This window comes from Carettochelys insculpta, chromosome 18 (assembly GCF_033958435.1).
Source record: "Carettochelys insculpta isolate YL-2023 chromosome 18, ASM3395843v1, whole genome shotgun sequence".
Classification (NCBI taxonomy): domain Eukaryota; kingdom Metazoa; phylum Chordata; order Testudines; family Carettochelyidae; genus Carettochelys; species Carettochelys insculpta.
In genome coordinates this window covers 24,086,618-24,108,565 of record NC_134154.1, presented here as the reverse complement: position 1 = coordinate 24,108,565, position 21,948 = coordinate 24,086,618, and the positions used below count along the sequence as shown (strand labels likewise).

Below are 21,948 nucleotides of genomic sequence, written 5' to 3'. Positions count from 1 at the left end.
GACACAGGCAGGGCACGGTGCGTTGGCCCTGCCTGCGCCCCAAACAATGCCCAGGCCGGAAGAGAGCGCGCGGGCGCTGGGAGAAACCGGGCAGAGGAGGGTGGGGAGCCGGGGAGGGAGGCAGAGCCCGTGGCTCTCCACCCACCCGCCGGAGGAAGGCAGCGAGCGCCAGGAGGCGGGGAGAAGCCCGGCTCGGGCGGCTGCTGCAAAGCGCGGACTGGCGCGGCCGGCCGAGCTCTCCCTGGCGGCCGCCACTGGCTCCGAGCGCTCCGTGCCCGGCGGGCTGGCGCTGCGGGGAGGGGCCTGCCGCGCGGCACCGCTGGCTGCTCCGCACGTTCGGCCGCTGGTGCGCCGAGCTCCGCGCCTCCCGGGGCGCACCTTGCGCGGGGGGTGGGGCGGGGGACGGGACCCGGGCGCTGCGCTCGCCTTGGAGCGCGGGGGGAGAGAGAGCTGGAGGCGCTGCGCAGCCGGCTGGGAGCCGCTCTGCCCGCCTGGGGCGTGGGGGCTGGGCTGGGCTGGGCTCCTGCGCCCGCCTGGCCCCGAGCTCTGAGCGCATTGGCGGCAGCTCCGCGCGGGGCGGAGACAGGGGCGCTGCGCCCGGGGCGGACAGGCGGGCGGGCGGGCTCGGCGGTGCCCTGCCTGCCCTGCCCCAGCGGCGCTGTCAGTAGCCCAGGTGCCGGGCTGGCGGGCGGATCGCTGCGGAGAGCGGGGCGGGTGAGCCGAGCGCTCCAGCCCCGGGCCGGTGTCCCTAAGCGGGTGGGAGTCCTGGACGCTTTGCTGTAGGGGCTCGGATCTGCGCGCTCTGCCGGGGGGACAGGGCACCCTGTGCGCTCTGCCGAGGGGGGTCTGCGCGCTCCGCTAGAGGGACAGGGGACCCTGTGCGCTCTGCCGAGGGGGTGGGGTCTGCGCGCTCCGCTAGAGGGACAGGGCACCCTGTGCGCTCTGCCGGGGGGGGGGGGGTCTGCGCGCTCTGCCGGGGGGACAGGGGACCCTGTGCGCTCTGCCGGGGTGGGGGTCTGTGCGCTCTGCCGGAGGGACAGCGCTGGAGAAGGGGGAGGGAACCTTTTTCTACAGCTTTAGCTTCTTGCCTTGCTGGGGGCAGGGCCCCCAGCGCCAGGCGGGTGGTGTCTCTGACCCGCTCTCTGCCCTCTCTTCCCCTGCAGGGCTGGCTCCCACTGTGGGAGGTGGTGCCAGAGCAGGGGCAGCTCAGGGGCTGGCCTGGGGGGCTCCTAGACCTGCCTGAAGCCCGTCACCTCCTACCTTCAAGCTCAGGGAGGAGGCAGATTTCCTTCAGCCAGGCTCCGCTACCCTCGTGGCCCCCCAGAGATGGTGGGCCACCTGCACCTGCAAGGAATGGAAGAGAGTCTGAAGGAGAAGAGCCGGGAGGGACTTCTGGACAGTCCGGATTCTGGGCTGCCTCCCAGCCCTAGCCCCCCGTTCTACACCCTGGCTCCTGGGATCACCGAGGGCAGAGCTGCAGGCAGCAGCATGGGGACGGATCACCCAGGCCATGGCCCCAGAAAGGAAGCCAAGGAAGGCAAAGTGGTAAGAGCCTCTCCTACCCCCCGGAGCGTTGCCCCTTCTTCCCACAGGGGAGCACTGATTCTGGTTCCACAAGGGGTTAGTCTTAGGTCTGCACCTATTGCCATCTTTCACTGGGGACCGCCCCCTGTTCCACATCAGGGCCCTGGTGTTCTGGGACCTGCCCCACCGAGTTTACAATCCCAATAGACAAAGGGTGGGAGGAAGAAAGGGACTGTGTAATAGCCGCTGTGGGTGTCAGAGGCAGGCAAGGAATGAGAAGAGGGACTCAAATCCAAGCCCAGGGTTCCAGGGACCTCCAGCACTGGGGGCAGGTGTTTAAAAGCCAAATCTGCCTGGGGGGTTCCAGAAATAACCCAACCCCCTGCACTGCAGGGAGACCTGGATGTGGTCTCCAGTGAGGTATGAGACTCCCTCATAATTAATCCCTCTCTTCATCTAGGCTTCATGAGGTGGGATGGGCCAGAGTGGTGGACCCCAGTGGCAGAATATTAAAAGGCACTTACAAAGCACTGCAAGGGTTAATTCTTCCTGAAGGCAGCCGTCCTTCAAACCTGGACCTGCTGCTCCAGCTGCAAACCGGGGAAGCAGCCAGCGGGCTAGTGCCTTACTGTACTTCTAGGCTTGGCTGGCAAAAATTTAGCTCCTGGTAGAAAAGCAGTGACAGAGTTTAGTAGGACATTCAGAGCCCCTCTCACTTCCCAGTGGTGAATGATTTGCTGTGGGAGCTGGAGGATAAATCACAGTCAGGGGGGTTTAATAATTAAAACATTGTCAGCCACATGCTCCAATTTCCAGCGTAAGGGAAGAAATAAGAAATCAGCCTAGATCAACAGCCTTCAGCTTTTCCAAACTGCGATATCCCTTGCAGGAATCTGCTTTGTCTCATATATCCTAAAGTTTCCCCTCACTTAAAAACTACTAGCTTACAAAAATCAGACATAAGAAGTGTCACTGCTCACTGCTACTGAAAAATGGCTGACTTTCTCATTTTACCACAACGTTACCAACCAATTGGGATTTAAATATGGTACCTACATTTCATTTTATAGCATCTAAAGCAGTATAAACAAGTTTTAAACATGTTTTAATGTGTATGGTCTTTGCTAGCGCTTTTTATGTAGCCTGTTTTGAAGGTAGACAAATATCTAGATGAGTCGATATGCCCTGGGAAGACCTCTGCATACCCCAGTGGTACGTGTATCCCTGGTTGAGAACCACTGACCCAAGAGACATGGTTCTGTACAGTTGGAGAAAATACCAGGCTGGTTACTGCAATTCTACATGTGGCTAAGTCTTCAGCTGTGAGTAAACATACCAGAGCTGGCTTCTCAGCTATGCTGAAACACTTTTATTCCAAATCAGATTGCTCTGACTGGGGAACAGTACGCTATTCAGAACAGTTTATGCACATGCGTTGGGGGCTGCAGGTACTAGAGACAAGATTTGGAAACGTTCATGCTCTCTTGCAAAGGATGAAACTGTTTTGGCTTGAGAGGTGGTTCTGTGCTGCTATTTGCTTGACTTGCTCTTCACAGAGTGATGCAGTTTGAAAAGTTATGCGTGGTACGGCTGAACAGTACAGCTCCATTGGTTTTTGAGCTTGACCTCTGGGCAGCAGCAGTATAGATAGATGCCTGATTCTGATCATCTTGACAAAGGATCTGTGAAGTGTTTGAGGGTGGAGAAGGATTTAAGCAGATTATTGGGCTTTCTGTTCTGCCTCTTTATTGTTAATTTCAATCTGTTTTGAAGGATAAAGTGCTTTTGAAGACTGAGGCTTAAGAACTAGTTGCTGGGGGAAGGATTTTGCCCAAGTTTCTTTCAAACATTTTTCTTATAAAAAAATTAGCTGTATTCAATTTCAGGTTGAACCTCTCTTGTTCAGCACCCTCAGGACCTGACTGGTGTGGAATGAGAGAATCTGCTGGACCATGGGAGGTTAATATTGCCCAGCAGTATTACCAACACTTCCACTGCTTGCAGGTCTCTTAGAAGACATTTAGGGGTAAATTACAGCTAAAGAACAGCCCAGAACACTGAGAACCAGGACTGGTGTCTGTAGACAAACTTTATGGGACCATGGGAAACTTGGCCATATCCATAAATGGTCATCTGGCTAATTAAAATCATACCGGATTACAGATGTTGCCGGACGAGAGAGAGTTCCAGATTAGAGAGGTTCAACCTGTACATTTAATTGGCTGAAATGCAGAATAAAACTACATGCAGCACAGAGGCATACATTCTCCACAGGAAAGAACAACGCTTTATGAATGTCATTTAGCACTTTAGTTTGCACTGGGAGTTGACGTTTATTTCAGGTTCTCAGGGTGTGTTTAACTTTTGAAAACCTTAACATGCCATAGCCCTCACACAAGCACTGTTGCTCACCAAAGCAATAGCTAGCGTTCTGGTTCTAAAAAAAATAAATTCATGCAGAGGAAATAGTGACTTTCCAAACTCATCCCGCATCTGTATAGTTTTATACATAGGAACATTTTTCATTCCTTTCAGGGGGGTACTTACCTGCATACCCACCTACAAAAGATTTTTCAGGGTCAGGCTGTTGTTATGCATTTATAAAATGAAGTGTGTGAGAAGGGCATTGGACCACAAAAACGGCTAGATGTGTGTAAAACTCTGTAATGGAGAGATCTGCTGTCATACAGGTAGTTATCAGAGACCCTGGTATGGTCTTAGCCCATCCTCTTTAAAAAAGAGACTGTACAGAATGACACCTTTCTTTTCAGGGACCAAATTCAACCATGGTATAAGTGGGTGCACATAATGAAATAGTGGAATACGTGGGCTGAATTTACCCTGGGGTCTTACTTCTTGGCTCCTGTAGAATAAATATTCTATTAATACAAAAGCAAAACTATTGCCCAAGCTAGGTCTGATCTTGAACCTACATGGACATTATGCAGCATTTTGAGAGGTTAGCATAATGATTGTTTCCTAACTTGAGATGACATTACAACAGTGTTAGCTGTTAGCCCTTACTGTTAGGATGTAGGTTTGTTATGTGGTGGATGCTTTTACTTCCTAGTTGGCAAAGATAAAATAGATCCACTAATATAAAAAGCAATCATGTGCTAATATTGAGCAGGAAGCGATGTACGTGCTTGAGATGTGGGACTATCAAAAGTGGAGGTTTCCTCTCATCAGACTTGCAGTGGGTTTACTGAAAAATAGGGGGATTTTTTTTATTGGTATGAGGCTGTCATTCTACTTTTTTATAAATGGAGATTCACTCCATCTAATTTCTACTCTGCAAAAACTGCTTTGAACTGTTTCTGTTAAGAAAATAAAACTGTGGCGAATGCTTGCATCATATGATTAAATGTCAGCTTCTAATTAGCTTTCTTGTCACTATTTAAGGAAAACTCACAAATCTGCGAGCAATTATGCAAATTATGAATTTGTGCTCCTGTTTTAATTGCTCTGGTCTTTGCAGTTGATTGGACAGCATGCATAATAAGTGAATCAACAATTAATACTACTGGCAGACTAAACCTTGTTTGTTTAGCACCTACCATATTATTATTTGTGGTATTTATACATTCAGATTGAGCTGAGAATACACTCTGTGCTATAATGCAGTAAAATATGCATAAGCTATATTCTGAATATCCAAAAATCTACTAAGTGCAGTTACAGTAAGTCTAGTTATACCTGGAAAAAGAGTTGGGAAGTATTTCCTGGCATTTCTTATGATCAAAATCCTCAGGTTTTAATTCTGCTGTGGGTCTTTTGCAGTCAGCTATTTTGCTTTACTTTAAAAGGCACATTTAAGCATTTGTCAATTCTGGGGGTAATTCTTGACCTACAGACTGAAATGATATCGCATGCACTTACCAGGGACATTCTTCTGTTTACAGTCCACACTCCCTGTTTTTGGTGTGATTAACTTTAACTATAAAAATGGAAATTCTTTTTTTTTTTTAATAAGCCAGACTTTGTTTTGAAGACAATGCTCCATTTATTCACATTTAACCAGCCAATCTGGCTACAGCTTTGGGATCCAAGAAAATATGAAAGGCAATTTAGAGCCAGAGTAATAAATACCACAAGCTCAACACCATTATATTGGACTTTGCTTGGAATACAGGGAAAATTACTTTTAATTCTTCCAAGTAAACTATTCACTGGGGAGTCTACAGCTGTGTTGTGCTTAAGGGCGTGGGCGCCCAGGAGGAATATATTGCCTGGAAATATAGGGTGACTTTCAGTCATCTTTTAAATTTAAAAGGCAGCTCAATTTTTAATTTGTATCCTCAAGCACATTGGAACTTGTGTTGCAAGGCATCCCGTACATTGCGTTACAGTGACAAGGTATACCTTGTATCGTAAGGCTAGACAAAAAGGAAGACCCCTGACATCGGCTGCATGAACTTGCATCCATTAACAGATTTCACACGAAAACAGCTGCTAGAAAGAAGTGGACAGGGATCGAGGAGCAGATTCTTAGACTTTGTCCCCTGTAAGGGGTCATGCCCCACCACCACAGCGCCTCCTGCTGGGGACTCAGGAATTAGCTCAATCCAGCCTCCACAGCCCCCTCTTCTGGAGGGTGTTTCGCCCACTGACCTGTTTGGTCATCACCACTCATCTGGACTCACGTCCCTCCCGGACCCGGCGTCCTTCCGTCAGGTTGCTGCCCATGGCAGTGCCCCACACTCTGGGGTTCTTCCCTCCCAGGGAACCCCAATCCCCTGTATCCACCTTACCTCAGGGACCCACTGCCAGTCATCCCCTAGCCCCTTACCTCAGAGACAAACTGCAGCCTGAAATGGCCACTCATCATTGGCAAGGGGGGGTGGACCTGCCACCTTCTCTTGCCCTGGATGCCCCCCTGCAGGCCTAGTTCCCTCAGGCCATCAGAGCAAGGCCTCAGCCTGGCGTTTTGCCTGGCCAGAGGTTTCCTGCTCTGTCCAAGTCAGTGCATCCAAAAGGAAGTCCACCAGGTGTCACGTGCGTGCCCCACCCCCCGCACCAGGCAGGCAGCCTCCCCTTCACCCCTGCAGCCAGGCACCTAGCCCCCCACCCGCCACTCACTGGAGCTGCCCGGCCCCACGCGCCATGCCAGGAAAGCGTTGGCTGCAGGAGGCACGTGGCTCCTGGCGAGAGCCACAGGAACCGTGCCAAGAAGGAGCTGTGTCGGTCACTGGGCACGGTGTGTGGCTCCTGGCCAAAGCCTCAGGAGCTGCTCTGGGGAAAGGGCTTCAGGGGCTGCGTCCTCTGCTGCCACCCCCTGCTTGTGGTGGGGCGTGTGCACTCAGTGGGTGGAGGGGCACCCCATGTGTATGGCTCTGCTGAGTGGCGTTTTGCCACATTGCACTGCCCTGTTCACCACATGTGGCAAATGGGAAGCATAATGGACAATGCGGGTCTAAGGTGTCCTCTCTAGCATCCCAGCTCTCTAGCGTCTAGCATCTAGCTCTCTAGCATCCCAGCACGGAGGTCCCTCCTGCTCCACAGCTGGAGCAGGAGTCAGCTTTTCTCTTCTCCCACCCAGGAGCTCCTATTTATACAGCCCCAGCTAGGTCCCAGTGGTCTACCCCCCGCATCAGTGGCTGCCTACCACTCAGCCTCCCTAGGCTGATTTTAACCGTTATAAGACCAGTGCAGGGCAGAAGCCTCATCACACCTCTGCAAAGAATTTATTCCCAAGATTAGCCAGGAACACAATTCTGATGCAGAGGGTCTGATGGTCAGCTCACCATTATAACTCCGTTGTTTTCAGTGGATTTACGCCAGTGGAAATGAGGTGAGAATGCAGCCCAAAGGTTGCCTAGTCAGAACTTACTTGTGGGTTTCCTGTTTCCAGCTTCTAAAAGTGTTCGTTGATGTTAATGTGATTTGAGTGCTGATCGGCCCATAGGGACTCTAGCGGTTTTGGGGTCCCAGAACAGGACAGCAATAAGAAGTCAGGATGTTTAGGGGGTGGAAGATAAGTTGCTAAAGAAATATGGGGTATGAAGGTACAAGTCATCTCTTCCCCTCCCCAACCCCTGCATCCCCATCCCCTAATCCGCTGCTCTCTCAGAAGGCCTAGAAATACTGTCCCTCAGGAGGACTGTAAGTGATCTGGCTAGAGGTGGTGGGTGCTGAATTGTTTGCTCCTATTAACCTAAAACAAAGAAATGGAAAGGGGCTCTGATGAGAGTTCATGTGTGGTGCTGGGGTGAGGGCAGTGGTGGGAGACAAAGGAGGAAAAAGGGGGAGATGCGGGTGGCTAAACCACAAGATTAGAGCTGGAAGTTGTGTCACTTTGATCCTGTCCCAGGCCCTTTGTACCTCAGTATCCGCTGAGACAAGGGGATGACGGCTCGTTGACAGGGATGTTGTGAGTCTTCACAAAGGCCCCAATTGTGCAAAGGGTTCAGCAGAGTCAGGCTTTTTGTACCTGTGTGAAGCACCATTGGCCTCAGGGGCCCAGGTTTGCCCACCTCAGGGGTCTGCAACCTGCAGCTCCAGAAGCACAGGCGGCTCTTTAAGGACTTCTTTGTGGCTCCTGATGCTGTAATTGCAAAGTTAAAAACAAAACAAAACAAAAAAAAAACCCTGATTATTTTCAATATTTTGGTGAATGTCTAAAAGCTAAACAATGAACAACTCATATTTAAAAGCAAACGATATGTGATCTCAAAACATTGGGTGACTCCCCCTTTAATACGTGCAGTGCATTGTACAATGCGTGTTTGTGCTGTTCTTAACACAGGGGTTACAACAAGTCTGGTTGGACATTATTTGTTAAGGACCATCTTGCAGTCACGTGCCTGGTGGCTCTTGAATTATTGAGTCTTTTTACCAAATTTGAAAATAAAATGGCTTTTCTTTCTCTTCTGGTTGCTGACCCCTGGCCCACAGGGAGAACCTTGCAGGTCTGGGGCCTTTTTTGTGTCTGGAAGGTAGAAGGCCCTTTAGTTCCAAACCACAGCCCTTTGAGAACGCATATGCACTCTGCATAGCTTGGCTGTTGCTGGTTGCTGATACTTCAGCATACAAGGAACGCTCTGAAGAGGGGCATTCCCCTGCCAGGGCCAAGAGCGGGCAACAACAGCTCCATGTCTGGATGCAAGAACATGCTGCACCACGGAGCCAAGTGGCTCTCCTTGGCTTTTGTCCCATTATGCCTGTGGGAAAAAAGTCTGGTGAAATTATTGGGATGCGCTTGGCCCTTTGCCAAAATACTCTGCAGACATAGCTCCCGCGGCAGCAGGCTTGTCATCTGGGAGCCACTTGGCGTCGGGCTGGCTGTTCCCAGCATTGTCCCGTTGGCAACAGGGGCTTTGATACCTGAAAGGCTGATACATTACAGTCCGCTAATTTAGCTAGAGCAGCACCCCCATCGCCCCAGGTGGGAGTGCCCCACTTCGGGATGGGCTACCTAGGTACCCAGTCCTTTGGGTCAAATCCTGGCTTTAGGCAAGTTTGGCCCATGGGACAATCCATGACAGAGGGGAGAGGTGGGAGAAAATCACAGTGTTGCATGTGGCTTTCCCACCACCACCTCATGCCCATGGAATGAGCAGGATGGTCGTCCTCCCCAGTCCCTGGCTTCCTGTGCCCCCCATCTCCAACTCTCTGGCACTGTTAGCTCTGGCCTGCCTGCTAATGTGGCACCATATCACACCCCAAACTAATGGACTCTCAGTTCAAGCAGATTCCCTGCAGGATTGGTGGGTGGGGTGATGGGATACCATCTCGCCTCCCCTGCCCTCACAGTGGGCCCTCTGGGGAACGCCATAGAGACAGCATGGAGCGAGGGAGCCAAGCGTGGCAGGTACCCTCTGTGTCTGTGGGATAATGCATCTGTCAAGCCTTGCCCAGACCAAATGTCCCATCAGCTTTTGGGCCATTAGGGGCCAGTCATGACTCCTCCACCTCCAGATCAAAAATTGCAGCAGGGCCTAAATGAAGTGGAAAGGCCACTGGGGGATGCGGTTTGGTGGTCCACAATCAGACATATGTGGCATGGCCCTTCAAACCCACACACGTTTTGAGATCCCTAAGGAAAGTGTACAGAGGTGTTATACTCCCTGTAACATCCTCCCATTCCAAACGGCAACACGCCACCCTCAGAAGCCCTGATGCCCCGGCATCAATGCCCACCACTGAGCCCTTCCCACACCCACAGGCAGGGTGGGAAGCCCCTGGAATTCCTGCTGGGGGTGGTGGTATTCATTTCCACTCACACCTCATTCTCAGCCCTTGCACCTGTTTCTTCCAGACTCTAGCTCTGGCTCCACCTCATCCCCTCTTATATGAACTAGGCTCATTTCTCCACTTCTCTGGAACATCCCTGACAGGGAAAGAGCCGGCAGCCCGTGGGCATTGCTTAATCTACAGCCCATACGCCAGCTCAGCATTCCAGTTATTCGCCTGGTTAACATGATCTTGTTTACAAACTGCTCTGAGTGAGTTCCGGGCCTGGGTGTTGATTAATAGCTCACTACTCGTCGTCACATGAGTGGGAATCCCAAAATGTCAGGCCTGCGTGTAAAGCAGGGCCCAGCCCCTCCTGCCTGTCAAATATGAGGTCTCCGGGCGGGGGGGGGGGGGGGGATGTAATGTTCTTTTCTAGCACCCACCGGAGGGGAGTCTCTGTCTGCCAGGGCACAAATTGCAGAAAAGGACCCACGTCTATCTCATTAGGGCAAGCAGCTCTCTCTCAGCACAGTTCGTAGCCCATGTTTCATTCTGTGGTCATGTCCACTGATATAGTGCCAGCTGTCCCAAAGGGCCCCAAATGCTTTGAAAATTAAATACATAGGGAAAGATCCTCAGCTGCTGTCTGGCTGCAGAGCTGCACTGAATTCACACAGGCTGGTCCCCAAATACAGCGTAACCTGCATTCATGGGACAACACTGGGTATGCATTCTGCAGCTGGGAGATCGAATTCTGTGCTCATGTAGATATGCATGAAAAAATAGTAGTGCAGGCCCAGAAGCAAGGGCAGCAACTTGGGTGAGCTAGCCAAAACCTGCAGAGGGTCAATCAGCATTGTATTCAGGCCATTAGTCCAGGCCGTCACCACCCAGACACGCTCACAGAGCCAGGCATGCCACAACCAAGTCCTGTCACCTTTGCTCAGGCAAAACGGCCACAGAATTTAAATACAATTTGGAGACATTTGTTAGCATTAGAACTGCAGGACTGGGCACATAGTTTTTAGACAGCAAAATGGGAATCGCTTTACTTTACTGGCTATGAAAATGAAGCCACCTCTAAGATGGAACCTTTCAGTTATTTGACAGCTGATTGTAACACTATAAAGCTCTTTTGGACTAAAAGTTAAGTATCATATACGTCACGCCTGAAACAGAAAGAAGCCCTATTACTGCAGGATGTAATTACCTACAGTTAAATATCCCAGCACATTAGGGCTACAGCCATGCTTTCAATTTAATGTCTCCATTGTCTGTTGTCACATCATAGTTGCACGAATAATGGAGCTTGTACCTCAAGACATTGGCAATGCACAATCATCTATTGCCCAAGTATATCTTACCGGTTAAAATATACCACGTAGATGTAGCTTCACTGGATACCGCAGGCAAATATTTCATTACTGTTGTACCTGTCAGCTTGATGAAAATGAGATTTCAGGGACCAGTGCGTTCACATGAAATCTGGAAAGAGATTGGTTGGGGCGTTAGCTAAAAGAGGCCGCTGGTGATTTGAATTCAGTTCCTAGCTCTGACACTTCGACAAGCGATTTCATATTTTGGTTCCTTTCTATCAATCTGTTTCAGACAGCTGCCCAGTATTATAGTATCTGAGCCCCTTCCACACAGCACCCTAACAGCAGTGAAGTCTCTAGTCGACTTTATGGAGTCTCTCGGGGCCCAAAGGCCATATCGGGTAGGAGTTTAATTTCTGTTCCCTTTTCAGGTTATCTTAATTGCCTTGTGTGTGGGAGGGGGTTGGTAGGCATTTGGGGGCAAAAGGGGGAACTTGTGTTACATTTTTTGTGGATGCATGGTAGGAAGACTCCCCTCCTAATTTCCCAAGCTGTAAATCTATTTCCTTCTGCTCAAAATGCCTTGAGTCATTAAGAGCAAGACATAACAAGGCAAAGTATGCATCTGATTCTGGTATTTCTTATTTGTGTTACTGTAAGGCCTAGGCTGATCTCTGTACCTTCATTAGAGGAAAGTTAATGGCAGAAGTTCCTGAAGTTAAGGTAGCAAAACAATTTCCAACCTAATCCCATTTTCACACATTTGTAGCCAGAGTAGAGGGACAGAGGGAGATTGGGAGCCTTAATCATGGACCAGGGCCTGATAGGGCTCCACACAGTACAAACACAGAACAAAGAGCAGGGGTGGCCAACCAGTGAGGGACTAAAAGCCATGGATAGAGTGCAAAGAATCACATAGATAGAATGCAAAGAGCCACATATTATATATTTATTGTTATCTATCTATATAGATATCTCTATAGATAGATAGATAGATAAATACGTGGCTCAATGCCCTCCCCTTCCGCCAGAGCAGGGCACCCGCAGCCCCCACTGCTTTAACTCAATGCCGGCGACTCCCCAGAGCCACTGCCACCACACGCTTCTCCCACCCAATGCTGGGGTGCATGCTCAGAGCGGCAGACAGCACTGCCAGCGTGCGGCTCTGAGGAGGAGCTGCATTTCAAGATCCACACGCATTTCGAGAGCTGGAGGTTGGCCAGCCCAGGGCTAGAGGAACCCCAGTCTTCATTATGGCTTATTTATGCAATTGTTCCGAACAGCTCTCACCAGTCTATGTGAAGCAAACATTCAGTTGCATTCCCAGTAGTCCTCCAGCGGATATTAAATCTGCTGTCCTGCATAGTGACCCTTAGTACAAAACACAGCTCAGGGCAGTGGGTTGAACACCTGTCTGGGGGACCCTTTCTTGTGTGTTGCTCTCTGAGCAGCTTTCAAAAGCAGAGCTTAGCTACCCAGGCCCTTACATGCCTGAAAGGCAAGAGTTGAGAAAGTGGAGAAAAATGCTGTGGAGCAAGAAATAACTTAAGCTTTTTTAATAATATTTTAACCGTTTAGTGTAAGGGGCAAATTCTTTGGTAGAAAGAGAGTGGTCTCTTCTGTCTCTTGTGAAGACGTTACTTTGGGGTAAAATTAACCCCCTGTGCAGTGTAGATGCACCAGTGAAGTGCTAGTTTGCAGGCAGGAGTTGTAGGGGCCAGGTGCTGATTCTGCACAGGGTTAGTTTGTTCTTGAGCTATCTCCCACAAGGAGTTTTGGACTCTGAGGAGCAATGTCATCCCTGGCGAGAGCGTAAGGATGGTGACTTTCGGGGGGATGCTGAAGGCAGCTTCAGAAAGGTTTGGAACTCCCGGCTTGCATGGCAGAGTACACCAGTGATCCAAAGGCTGTTGATTAAATATGTACTCTGTAGTTTCCTTCCTGCCCAAAGGATGGCCTCATTTCTGTTTTTCCTACAGCTCAGGAAGGGCCATTTGGGAGGTAGCACTGTCTAATGGCCAGGACACCCCCTGCGTTCCAGTGCCATCATTATCACTGACGTGCTGTAAGATCTGGGGCTGCTCTCTTCCTCTGGCTGTGCCTCAGGTCCCCAGTTGCCAGGACCATGTAAAATCCTTTCCCAACATCCAGGCGCAGGCAGACACCGAGCATGTAACATTCCAGTGCGAGAGACCAACTCTTCGGCAAGCAAGACGCAATTCTGAATCTCGAAATATTGCTGAATGGGAGGTGGGAACAACCGTGATGGCATGTCAATGACACGGCTTCATTTTTCACACAAGTCTGAAGCAGATTCCCGTCTTTAATTTGGGAATTTCACATTTTAAAACAAATTTAAAATTAAAAAAAAAAATCACAGAATCTCCCCCCTCCTTTTTTCCTCTCTCTGCTTTGGTTGCAAATGAGTGAAAACAAGGAGGTTTGGGTGGGGAAACTCTTTTGAACTTTAACTTTGGGAACTTCTGCCACTAACTTGCTGAAATCAAGGTACAGCGATTGACACGTTTTATTTAATCCGCATGCGTCCCTGCTCTTCCCTCAGTAACTACAGAGCAGCGAAAGGGAAGATGTTTTAATGCTGAAAGCCGGTAGGGAAAAACAGAACCTCAGCTGGGGTTGCTTCAAAAAGCTTCCCCATAAAACCAGCACTGCTGTTCAGTGTCCGTCTCATGCTGTGCACGGGTTTGGGTTGCTTACCGTGTGAACCAACTGCAGTGTTTTATGGCTGATCTGCCAACACACGCCAAGCTTTGTAAGCCACTTAGGTTCTCCATATGCCGAATTCTAATGGACTTCAAGAGCGTTCTCATAAAACAGTTGTCTGAGTGGAGTTGTGGACGCATTGCCAGGGGCCGTGGTGAAGGCCAGCTGGGTTCAAAACAGAGAATAAGTTCATGGAGGAGAGGTGCAAGATGATCCAGGCACAACCAGGGACATCATCTGGAGAAGGCAGGGGAGCAGCTGCTGTTCGGAGGCCGCTTGCCCTTCTTCCCGTTCCCTGTCAGGGAGCGAGGGGAAAGTAGTTGGCTTGTGTGAGTCCCTCCTCTGTTGTCCCCCTGGCCCCCGCCGTCAACAGCCAGGAGCGAGAGGCGTGCACCCAAGCTGTGTAGTCCCCCCTCGCTCCCAGACGGTCAGGGAAATGGAAAGAAGAGCAAGCGGCCTCCCAGTACAAACAGCTGCTGCTCTCCCCTGACCCTCCCAAAATGGCGCCCTGGGGCACAACCCCATGCGCTGGGTGCCCCAACCCTCCAACTGCCAGAAGCTGGGTCTGGATGATGGCTCAGGTGGTGATCGTTGTCCTGCTCTGTTCATTCCCTTTGAAGACACCAACAGAAGACAGGCTACTTGGCTGGGGACCCCCGGTCTGACCCAGCAAAGCTCTTCTTATGTTCCTGTGTAGTACCATGGAACTCCACGACTGTCTCTGGTGGTAGAAGAGTGGCAGTCACCAGCTCCCTGTGTCATGCTGCAGTTCTGTTCGTTTCTGAGCCCCCCAGATAGGTGTAGCTTTTATTTATCAAAGGAAGCCTGGAGAACGCCGCTAAAGTAGATTTCCATTTGGTATTGACCCCAATGTATCGGCCTCTGCTTTAACTATTCCCCTGCCAGGACCTGTGCAGACTCCAGAGCCTGCATAAAAATGGTCCCTTCGCCAACGTTAAGGACTAGACATGCTAGAGAGCCTTCTCCAGCTCCCATTGAAATGAATGGCAAAATTCCTACTGAGTTCCTTTGTCCAGGACAAGCCTTTGCTTTGCGGTGCACAAGCTCTGGTTACAAGGTTGGGGCCCTGTTATATTAATGAGTTAATTATGTTGACAGACCCCCTAATGCTGCTGTGTCCGGGATCTGATTTAGCTGGCTTCACATCATGCAATCAGCTAGCTAACATTCTCTATTCACAGACCCACATCTGTGCACGCCCCTAGGCACGCCCCTAGGCTGACATGAAGCACTTGAGGGTGCAGCCTGCTCTGAGTCCCATGGAATAGCTTGGATCCTGGGTCTCACCGTTCTGGGAGGAACAAATGTCTTGAATCCACAGGCCACGTGTGTGTGTTCGTCAGGGGCATTGAGATCTGCTGTGCAGAGCTGAGACCAGAACTGTGCTCTGTGGATGCACTTCGAGGAACCATTACTAGGTCTGGGCTTGCCATGCGCTAATCCCTTGAGAATGCTCCCAGTTACCTTCTCACCAAGTTTGTTACCCAGCGCTGTAATGAACTGGCATTAGATGGCTGAGTGCAAGGCGGGTAAGCAGACAGGCTCACTGACCCAGCTAGCACATGAAGGGCAGCTGAATTCCAAAGAGTTCCACTTGAGTAGAAAGCGCTTTCCTTTTCTGCCGGGCTGTGGAAGTAAATAACACATTCCCATCACGTACATTGCAGAGTAGGTCAACACTGGACTGACCTTAGAATCATAGAATTCTAAGGCTGGAAGGGACCTCAGGGAGTCATCAAGTCCAGTCCCCTGCCCAAAGCAGGGTCAACCCAACTAAATTATCTCAGCCAGGACTACGTCAAGCCGGGACTTAAAAACTCTAGGGATGGAGATTCCATCACCTTTCTCGGTAACCCATTCCAGTGCTTCACCACCCTCCTGGGGAAATAGTTTTTCCTAATAAGCAACCTACACTTCTCCCTCTGTAACTTTAGACCATTGCTCCTTGTACTGCCATCTGTCACCATTAACATCCATCCTCTCCATCCTCTTTTGAGAAGTTCAAGGCTGCTATCAAATTGCCCCTCAGTCTTCTCTTCTGCAAACTAAATAAGCCCAAGTCTCTCAGCTTCTCCTTATAGGTCATGTGCTCCAGCCCCTTAATCATTTTCGTTGCCCTCCACTGAACCTCCTCCAGTGCGTCCACATCTTTTCTATGCTGAGGGGCCCAGAACTGGACACAGTACTCTAGATGTGGCCTCACCAGTGCCGAGTAGAGGGAAATAATAACGTCTCTAAGTCTTCTGCAAATGTATCTCCTAATGCACGTGAGATTCAGCTCTCGCTGTATTCTGATCACTAGTCCAGGGGTTTGATTAGCTGTTTGGTCCAATGGTTTGCTGATAGACTGACCATGTGGTTGGGATTCTGGAGCCAAAGCTTTTGTCCAGTATAACCTGAAGAAGAGCTCGGTGTATCACCAGTTTGTACAGAAGTTGGTCCCATGAAGCTCACCAGTTTGTACAGAAGTTGGTCCCATGAAAATATTACCTCACCCACCTTATCGCTCTGATTTAAAGAGACCTTTTCAAGAACCAATGGGAACTGAGTTTCTAAATCCCTTAGGTGCTTTTGCATATTTCCCCTTATGATTTAAAACAGCCAGTTCAAATGTATTTTGTGTGGTTCCAAGAATTCATGTGTCAGATTCAAATATCCAGGGGAGCCGTCAGCCTTGCCGAGCCCCTGGGCAAGTTGTGGGGTGGTGCCACACTCCAAGAAGGGGTGGTCCTTGGTGGAAGGGGCAGGGCTGGGGGTAGCCATCCCTCAGCATACCTGGAGGGTGGTGCACTGGCTTCCCCTTCTCCCCACAAGGCAGCCTTAGAGCGATCTGGAGCACGAGGCGTGACACAGCGCTCCCGCGGCAATTTAAACAGCCTGGGAGCTGCAGCCATCACCACTGCTGCAAGAGCTGTAGGGGCAGTTGGGAGTCCCAGGCCCTTTAGAATTGCTAGGCCCCAGGACAAATGCCCCCTTTGCCCCACCCTTCCAGCGGTCCTGCAAATCTCTGATGCAGTGGTGTGGAGTGCAGTATTCATACTGAGCCGCAGCTGACCAGAGTGGAATTAATAGCCTGCCAAGAACAAACTGAACAGTGGGGGGGATTACCTCTGTGCAGTTGTACACTTTTCTGTGCAGGCCCTAAGATGGGCACTTCTGCAGGAGCAGTGCAGGGAAAGCAGAGCACCCAGAAGGAAGTCTTTGCAAGGCGATGGTTTCAGGGACAGTACGACAGGATTGAGGGGTTGATTGCAGGGTAGCTGGAAATCTGGTTTTTGGTGCCAAAGCAGCTTCCTGCAGAGTGAAGGCAGCTTCCCTTGCCCATTGTAGGAGAGGGCACAGGCACATGACATTAGTGTTTTCAAGTAACTGTACAGCCGTAGGTCAGAGCAGGTGGAGTGCGAGTCTCCTTGAGGGCCGTCAGGTAGCAGGTGTAGCTGCTCCAGCTCTGTGTTCTCATGCCATCTTCCTATTGGCTCACATGTGCTAAGCAGGTTGGACTGGGAGAGGAGGGAGTTGGAATCCCACCAAGGAAAATCTAGAAAGTGCGGGGGAGTTGGTAATTTGCTAGGCAGGTGCCTTCTGCTCTGGGTCAGTTGCAAATCAATGCCCTGGCCAATATCCAGTTGGAGATTCCGCCTGAAGAGCCAGGCCCCAGCTTCCCGTGGGCTTCTCAAAGATCCAGGGGCACTGGGTGTCAGGATAGAGGGGTTAGCCCATTAGGCTGGTCTCTGCCACCTGAACTCCCTTTATACTTTCAGTCAGGCCTGCAGGTCTTTGCATTGCATCCCGGTCTGGCGAATGGTGGGATGGTAATTTCCGCACACCATTTGGCTACCAGCTGGGAGGCAGGTCAGCTTCTCCATGGGGCAGGAGGCAGGTCATCTGCTCCATGTCTTGCACTGCTCATTGTTCTTCTCAAATAGACCTTGCTAACGTGTGTCCCTCCAGGTGGCTGGAGCCCTGAAGTATCGGTTTCCTTTCCTCTTTCCTGCTAGTCAGACAGTTACAATAGGGCTGGCACTTCCACCGTGCAAACCCCCCAGCGAGGTGATAAAAAGCAGTTCAGACATTCGGGTTGCTTCCTTGCTGCAGGGGACAAACTCCTCCCTCCTGTCTCCTGCAAACAGAATTTTGCCCGGGGTGTTTTGCAAATGTTCATGTCAACAGACGTGATTAAGGGCACTGTGCCCTCAGGCCCCACCTGGGGTGCTGGTTTGGAACAGACTCAGAGGGGAGAGCGCACAGCACCAGCTCGATTTCTCTTGGAGGGATCCCATCTGCAGCCTCACTCCGTCCAACCATCTCCTCACCTTAGCAACCAGCAAAGTGAAACTGGGCTCTTGGAAGAGAGAGTTTTGGGGAATTCCCTGCTCAGATATCATGACCACGAGTACAGCAATCCTCCACTGGTGTAAAATCAGCAGCACGCTTTTGAAATCTCTGGAACGATGGTGCTTTGCTCCAGCTGAGGATCTGGGTGATCAGACACTGAGGAATTGCCTGACTGGATCAGACCCCCGTCCACCTGATCTAGTTTCCTGTCTTTAATAGTGACCAGCAGCAAATTCTTCCAAGGCCAATGTCAACCCTGCAGCAGGTAGATGGGGGATCAGCTGACAACCCCGCCTCTCCATTCCATCCTCTCCTGCTCTCTGATTGTTAGAATCCATCTCCATGGACTGGGTTAGATTAAAAACAGCAGGGACCAAATTGCAATCTGTGGAGTTGTGCCAAAGCTAAATTGGTCATAGAACTATAAAAACCAAGACAAAGCCAGCACATTCTTTTGCACTAAAAATTCGTGCTGATGTTACAGAACGGGAGGGTACTTACAAGCGGTGGCTGTGTCAAAACAGCCATCTAGGGGGAGTCATCATGTTATTATTTTCCACTTTACTGCTTCTGCCTGTGGGCGAGTCACACTGAGACCACCCAACAGGTAGTTACCTTTCTCCCGTGTTAGCGTGTGCCCAGTTGGAGCATATTGGGGAACGTGTCTTCCTCCCCCTACTTCCCACCCTAGTAGCAGCGTTCTGCAGCGGTTTGCAGGTGACTCAGCCAGCACATTGGCAGTTACAAGACCCTGCAAATCTATCTGTGTACAATGTGCCCCCCTCTCCCCACCGCTACAAACACCACCTGCAGATTAGGTGCTTTCAAACAAAGCCCTGGCCACAGACAAGAGGTAACAGCTAGCAGACAGATCCATGGCCAGACGTGCGTACTGTCACGGAAAGTAGCCCTGTAAAAGAATCACATGCAGACGGAGAAGGGCTTTATTTACAACTAGAAATGCCCACCCCTCCCTTGAGTGTTGAAGGAGAGCCAGGAATAAGTGGGAACGACCTTTCCCTTTTGGACAGGAGACAAAAGTCAGTGTGGAGAAGCCTTTTACACAGAGCTGGAAAACGGTCTTGTTATTGACAACAGAGCAGCAGCAACATTGGATTGAAAAAAAGAGATTTTTTTTTTATAATGTCACTAATTTAAAAAGAAGTGGCTGGTAATCGAGCAACACAGTTAACTGGTGTTGCTGGTCCCAAGGATTCAACCCAAACATGGAAACCTGATTGCCAGTCCAAAGCAGAAGCTCTCAGCTTATGGGCCCCTTAAACACAGGTGATCTGTTCTTGTAGAATGGGACTGTTCCATGGAAGTGTTGTGGCAATGTATGCCAGCTCAGGATGTGGCCCCGAGGGTTTACAGGGAGGTTAACTGGAGCATAGCCCTTGAGCTGGTCCTCTGCAGAGGCATGAATTTGGAACTCAATTGGCCTGGGCATGGAGTAGCAACTCCAAAGGCTTAATTTTTGGTTCAGGTGACCCATTCCCTTGCTCCCCAGACTTCGTGTGTCTCAGAGCCTCTTGCCTCTGCAGCCACAGCTGGAGATTTTGTTAGCACAGGACCTCTGGAGAGTGCCAGTGCTTTCTGCTGCCTTTTGGGCCGCATGCAGCATCATGGCAGATGTGAACCCAGCAACACAGCAGCGAAAGACAATTCAGAGAGAGGGAAGCTATAAGCTTGGGGTCAGCGACCCCCAGCAGGGATGCCAAGACTGGTACGTGAGCCAGTTTTCATTGGCACACGAAGCTGGTGCATAGGCCTGCCCCCTCCTCCCCAATACAGCAGGGAACTTGCTCAAAGCCACGCTGCCAGTGGATTACAAAAGACCAGCTGATTCTACCAAGCACCACCTAAACAGTAAAGCTCTGCATCTCAATTTATTTATTAATGGAGCTGTTGTAAGTAGGACTATAAGTGACTTTCAAAAGTATCACTGGCACTCCACAGGTACATAGAGGTCAAAAGGTCAGATTTCAGCACTCCACCTTGTAAAGCTTGCTGATTGATCTCTGCTTATAAACCATCAAGTAGACCCCCTCCCCCCCGTTCTTACACTTATTTGTTAGGCAGCTGCTGAGAAGTGGGCTCGGGTTCTGTTGTGCATTGATTCAGCTTGCATAGGATACAGAGAAAAATGTTTCCAAATGTTTTTCACCCACCTTAGAGTCCTTTAAGCTCTCTCTAGAAGTCGCCAGACATCTCCATAGAGGGCCATCAGCTTCCTGCATTTCATAAATCAAAACCAAGAGCAAAGTGGTCAGGGATCCTCATGTGTTGTGACACATTTCTAAAAGAGCTTTATCCCTGAGCCCCCTGCTCACCCCTGCCCCTAAGAACTTCAGCAGTCATGTTTGTTGCCAGTGTGAGTAGAGTCATAAATCTGTTGGCCAGAAGGGGCCATTGGGGTCATCTTATCCAATCTACACAACACTAGCTGTAAGAGTTCCCCTCGTAATTCCTGCAGCAGGTTCAATAATTTGTGGTTGCACTAAAACACCTTTCATATAAAGATACCCCAAGAGTTCAAACAATGGCGAATCAGTGGTCCAATGGTCAATTACCTCCAGTGGAGCCACCTCAGGCTTTGTCTTTTCTACTGCGGGCCACTCACCTAAGCTACACAACTTCAGCTACGTGAATAACGTAGCTGAAGTCGATGTACGTAGGTCTGCTTACTGTGGTATCTTCACCACAGTAAGTTGACAGCTGACACTCTCATGTCGACTGCACTTGGACTTCTTGTTTTGGTGGCGTACCGGCATTGACAGGAGTGTGCTCGGCAATCGATTTATCACGTCAACCCCCACTGGATTGATTGCAGCCCATTGGTCCAGCCTGTAGTGATCACATGTGCTTGGTTTATATCAGTAGAGAATTTCATCCCAGCTCTTTGTTACATATAAATCTAAGACGAAATAATCTTAAGCAGTTTCCCTGGTGTGCTAGAGAAACTACTGGTCTTTGTGAGCACAGACAGCTACATGATATTGCTGGAGGGAGCTCAGTGTCTCAGTACTATTTCAGAGAATTTTATGAGTCCTCCATATTTCTCCCTGCTGCTCATCAATCAAACCCTGTAGGTGATTACCTTTCCACGAGGCTTTGTGTGTGAAGAGCTACTAAGGTGTTTCAGGGTTCTGATTAAATGACGGAATCAAAATCTAAAATGTAGGGGATGCACACATTTACTGTGCATGTTAGGGAGAAAATATGTATTTCTTGATAGAGGACAAGAAAGTAACTAGACATTTGGAATCGTTTGCTGTCTCCCAAGCTGTCTGAATCCCTTTTGCTTGCTTTAGTGATGGGTCAAACTAGGAACTATTGGTCTGACCCTCTGAGTGCTCGATTTCGTGCATCTGGTGGAGAAGGGCGAAACTGATCTGTGTGGGGAAAGCTATGCAATTACCATAGCTAGAATTGACTTAACAGCCTAGCATAGACTAAGCCTAAGTCAGGTTCAAATGGTCAGCAGAGAGGTGCTCCCGCTAGTCAGGATAATATCTTTATTACACCATGGGATCTGCTTTCCACCAATGACCATAACATTTAAGACGAAGGGGCAGATTTTCAAAGGCATCTGATTCCATTGATATTTTATGTGAATTGGGCACATTTATGTCCCCCCCACGAACCTGGGTCTTCTGACATCATCCCATGTGGAAGTTGCAAAGCAGCTACAGTCACGAGCTTCAGGAGAAGGTGCTCCAAGCTGTCCCAGTGCTCCATGGCACTTGGTTTTAAAGCCCCAGATTCCCAGGGCTGCAGCTATGAACGGAGCCAAGACAATACAACAAAAGGCACCAATTAAGCTCCACAACATCCAAATTTGCTCTCCTGG

At 50.0% G+C, this 21,948-nt stretch overlaps 1 protein-coding gene across 3 annotated transcripts in view; it reads left to right on the top strand.

Moving 5' to 3' along the window:
• The first annotated feature begins 292 nt into the window (after positions 1–292).
• The window catches only part of RFLNA (refilin A), a 34,755-nt gene continuing 13,099 nt past the window's right edge, over positions 293–21,948 (top strand). Inside the window, exons 1-2 of one of the 3 annotated variants that reach the window (XM_075012873.1) lie at positions 293–346; positions 1,164–1,545. In XM_075012873.1, the coding sequence (XP_074868974.1) occupies positions 1,327–1,545 (219 nt within the window). In that variant the 5' untranslated portion in view covers positions 293–346; positions 1,164–1,326. Of the gene's footprint in view, positions 347–676; positions 757–1,163; positions 1,546–11,326; positions 11,417–21,948 lie in introns of those variants that run through there. The other 2 variants (XM_075012872.1, XM_075012874.1) reach the window with 2 other exon arrangements.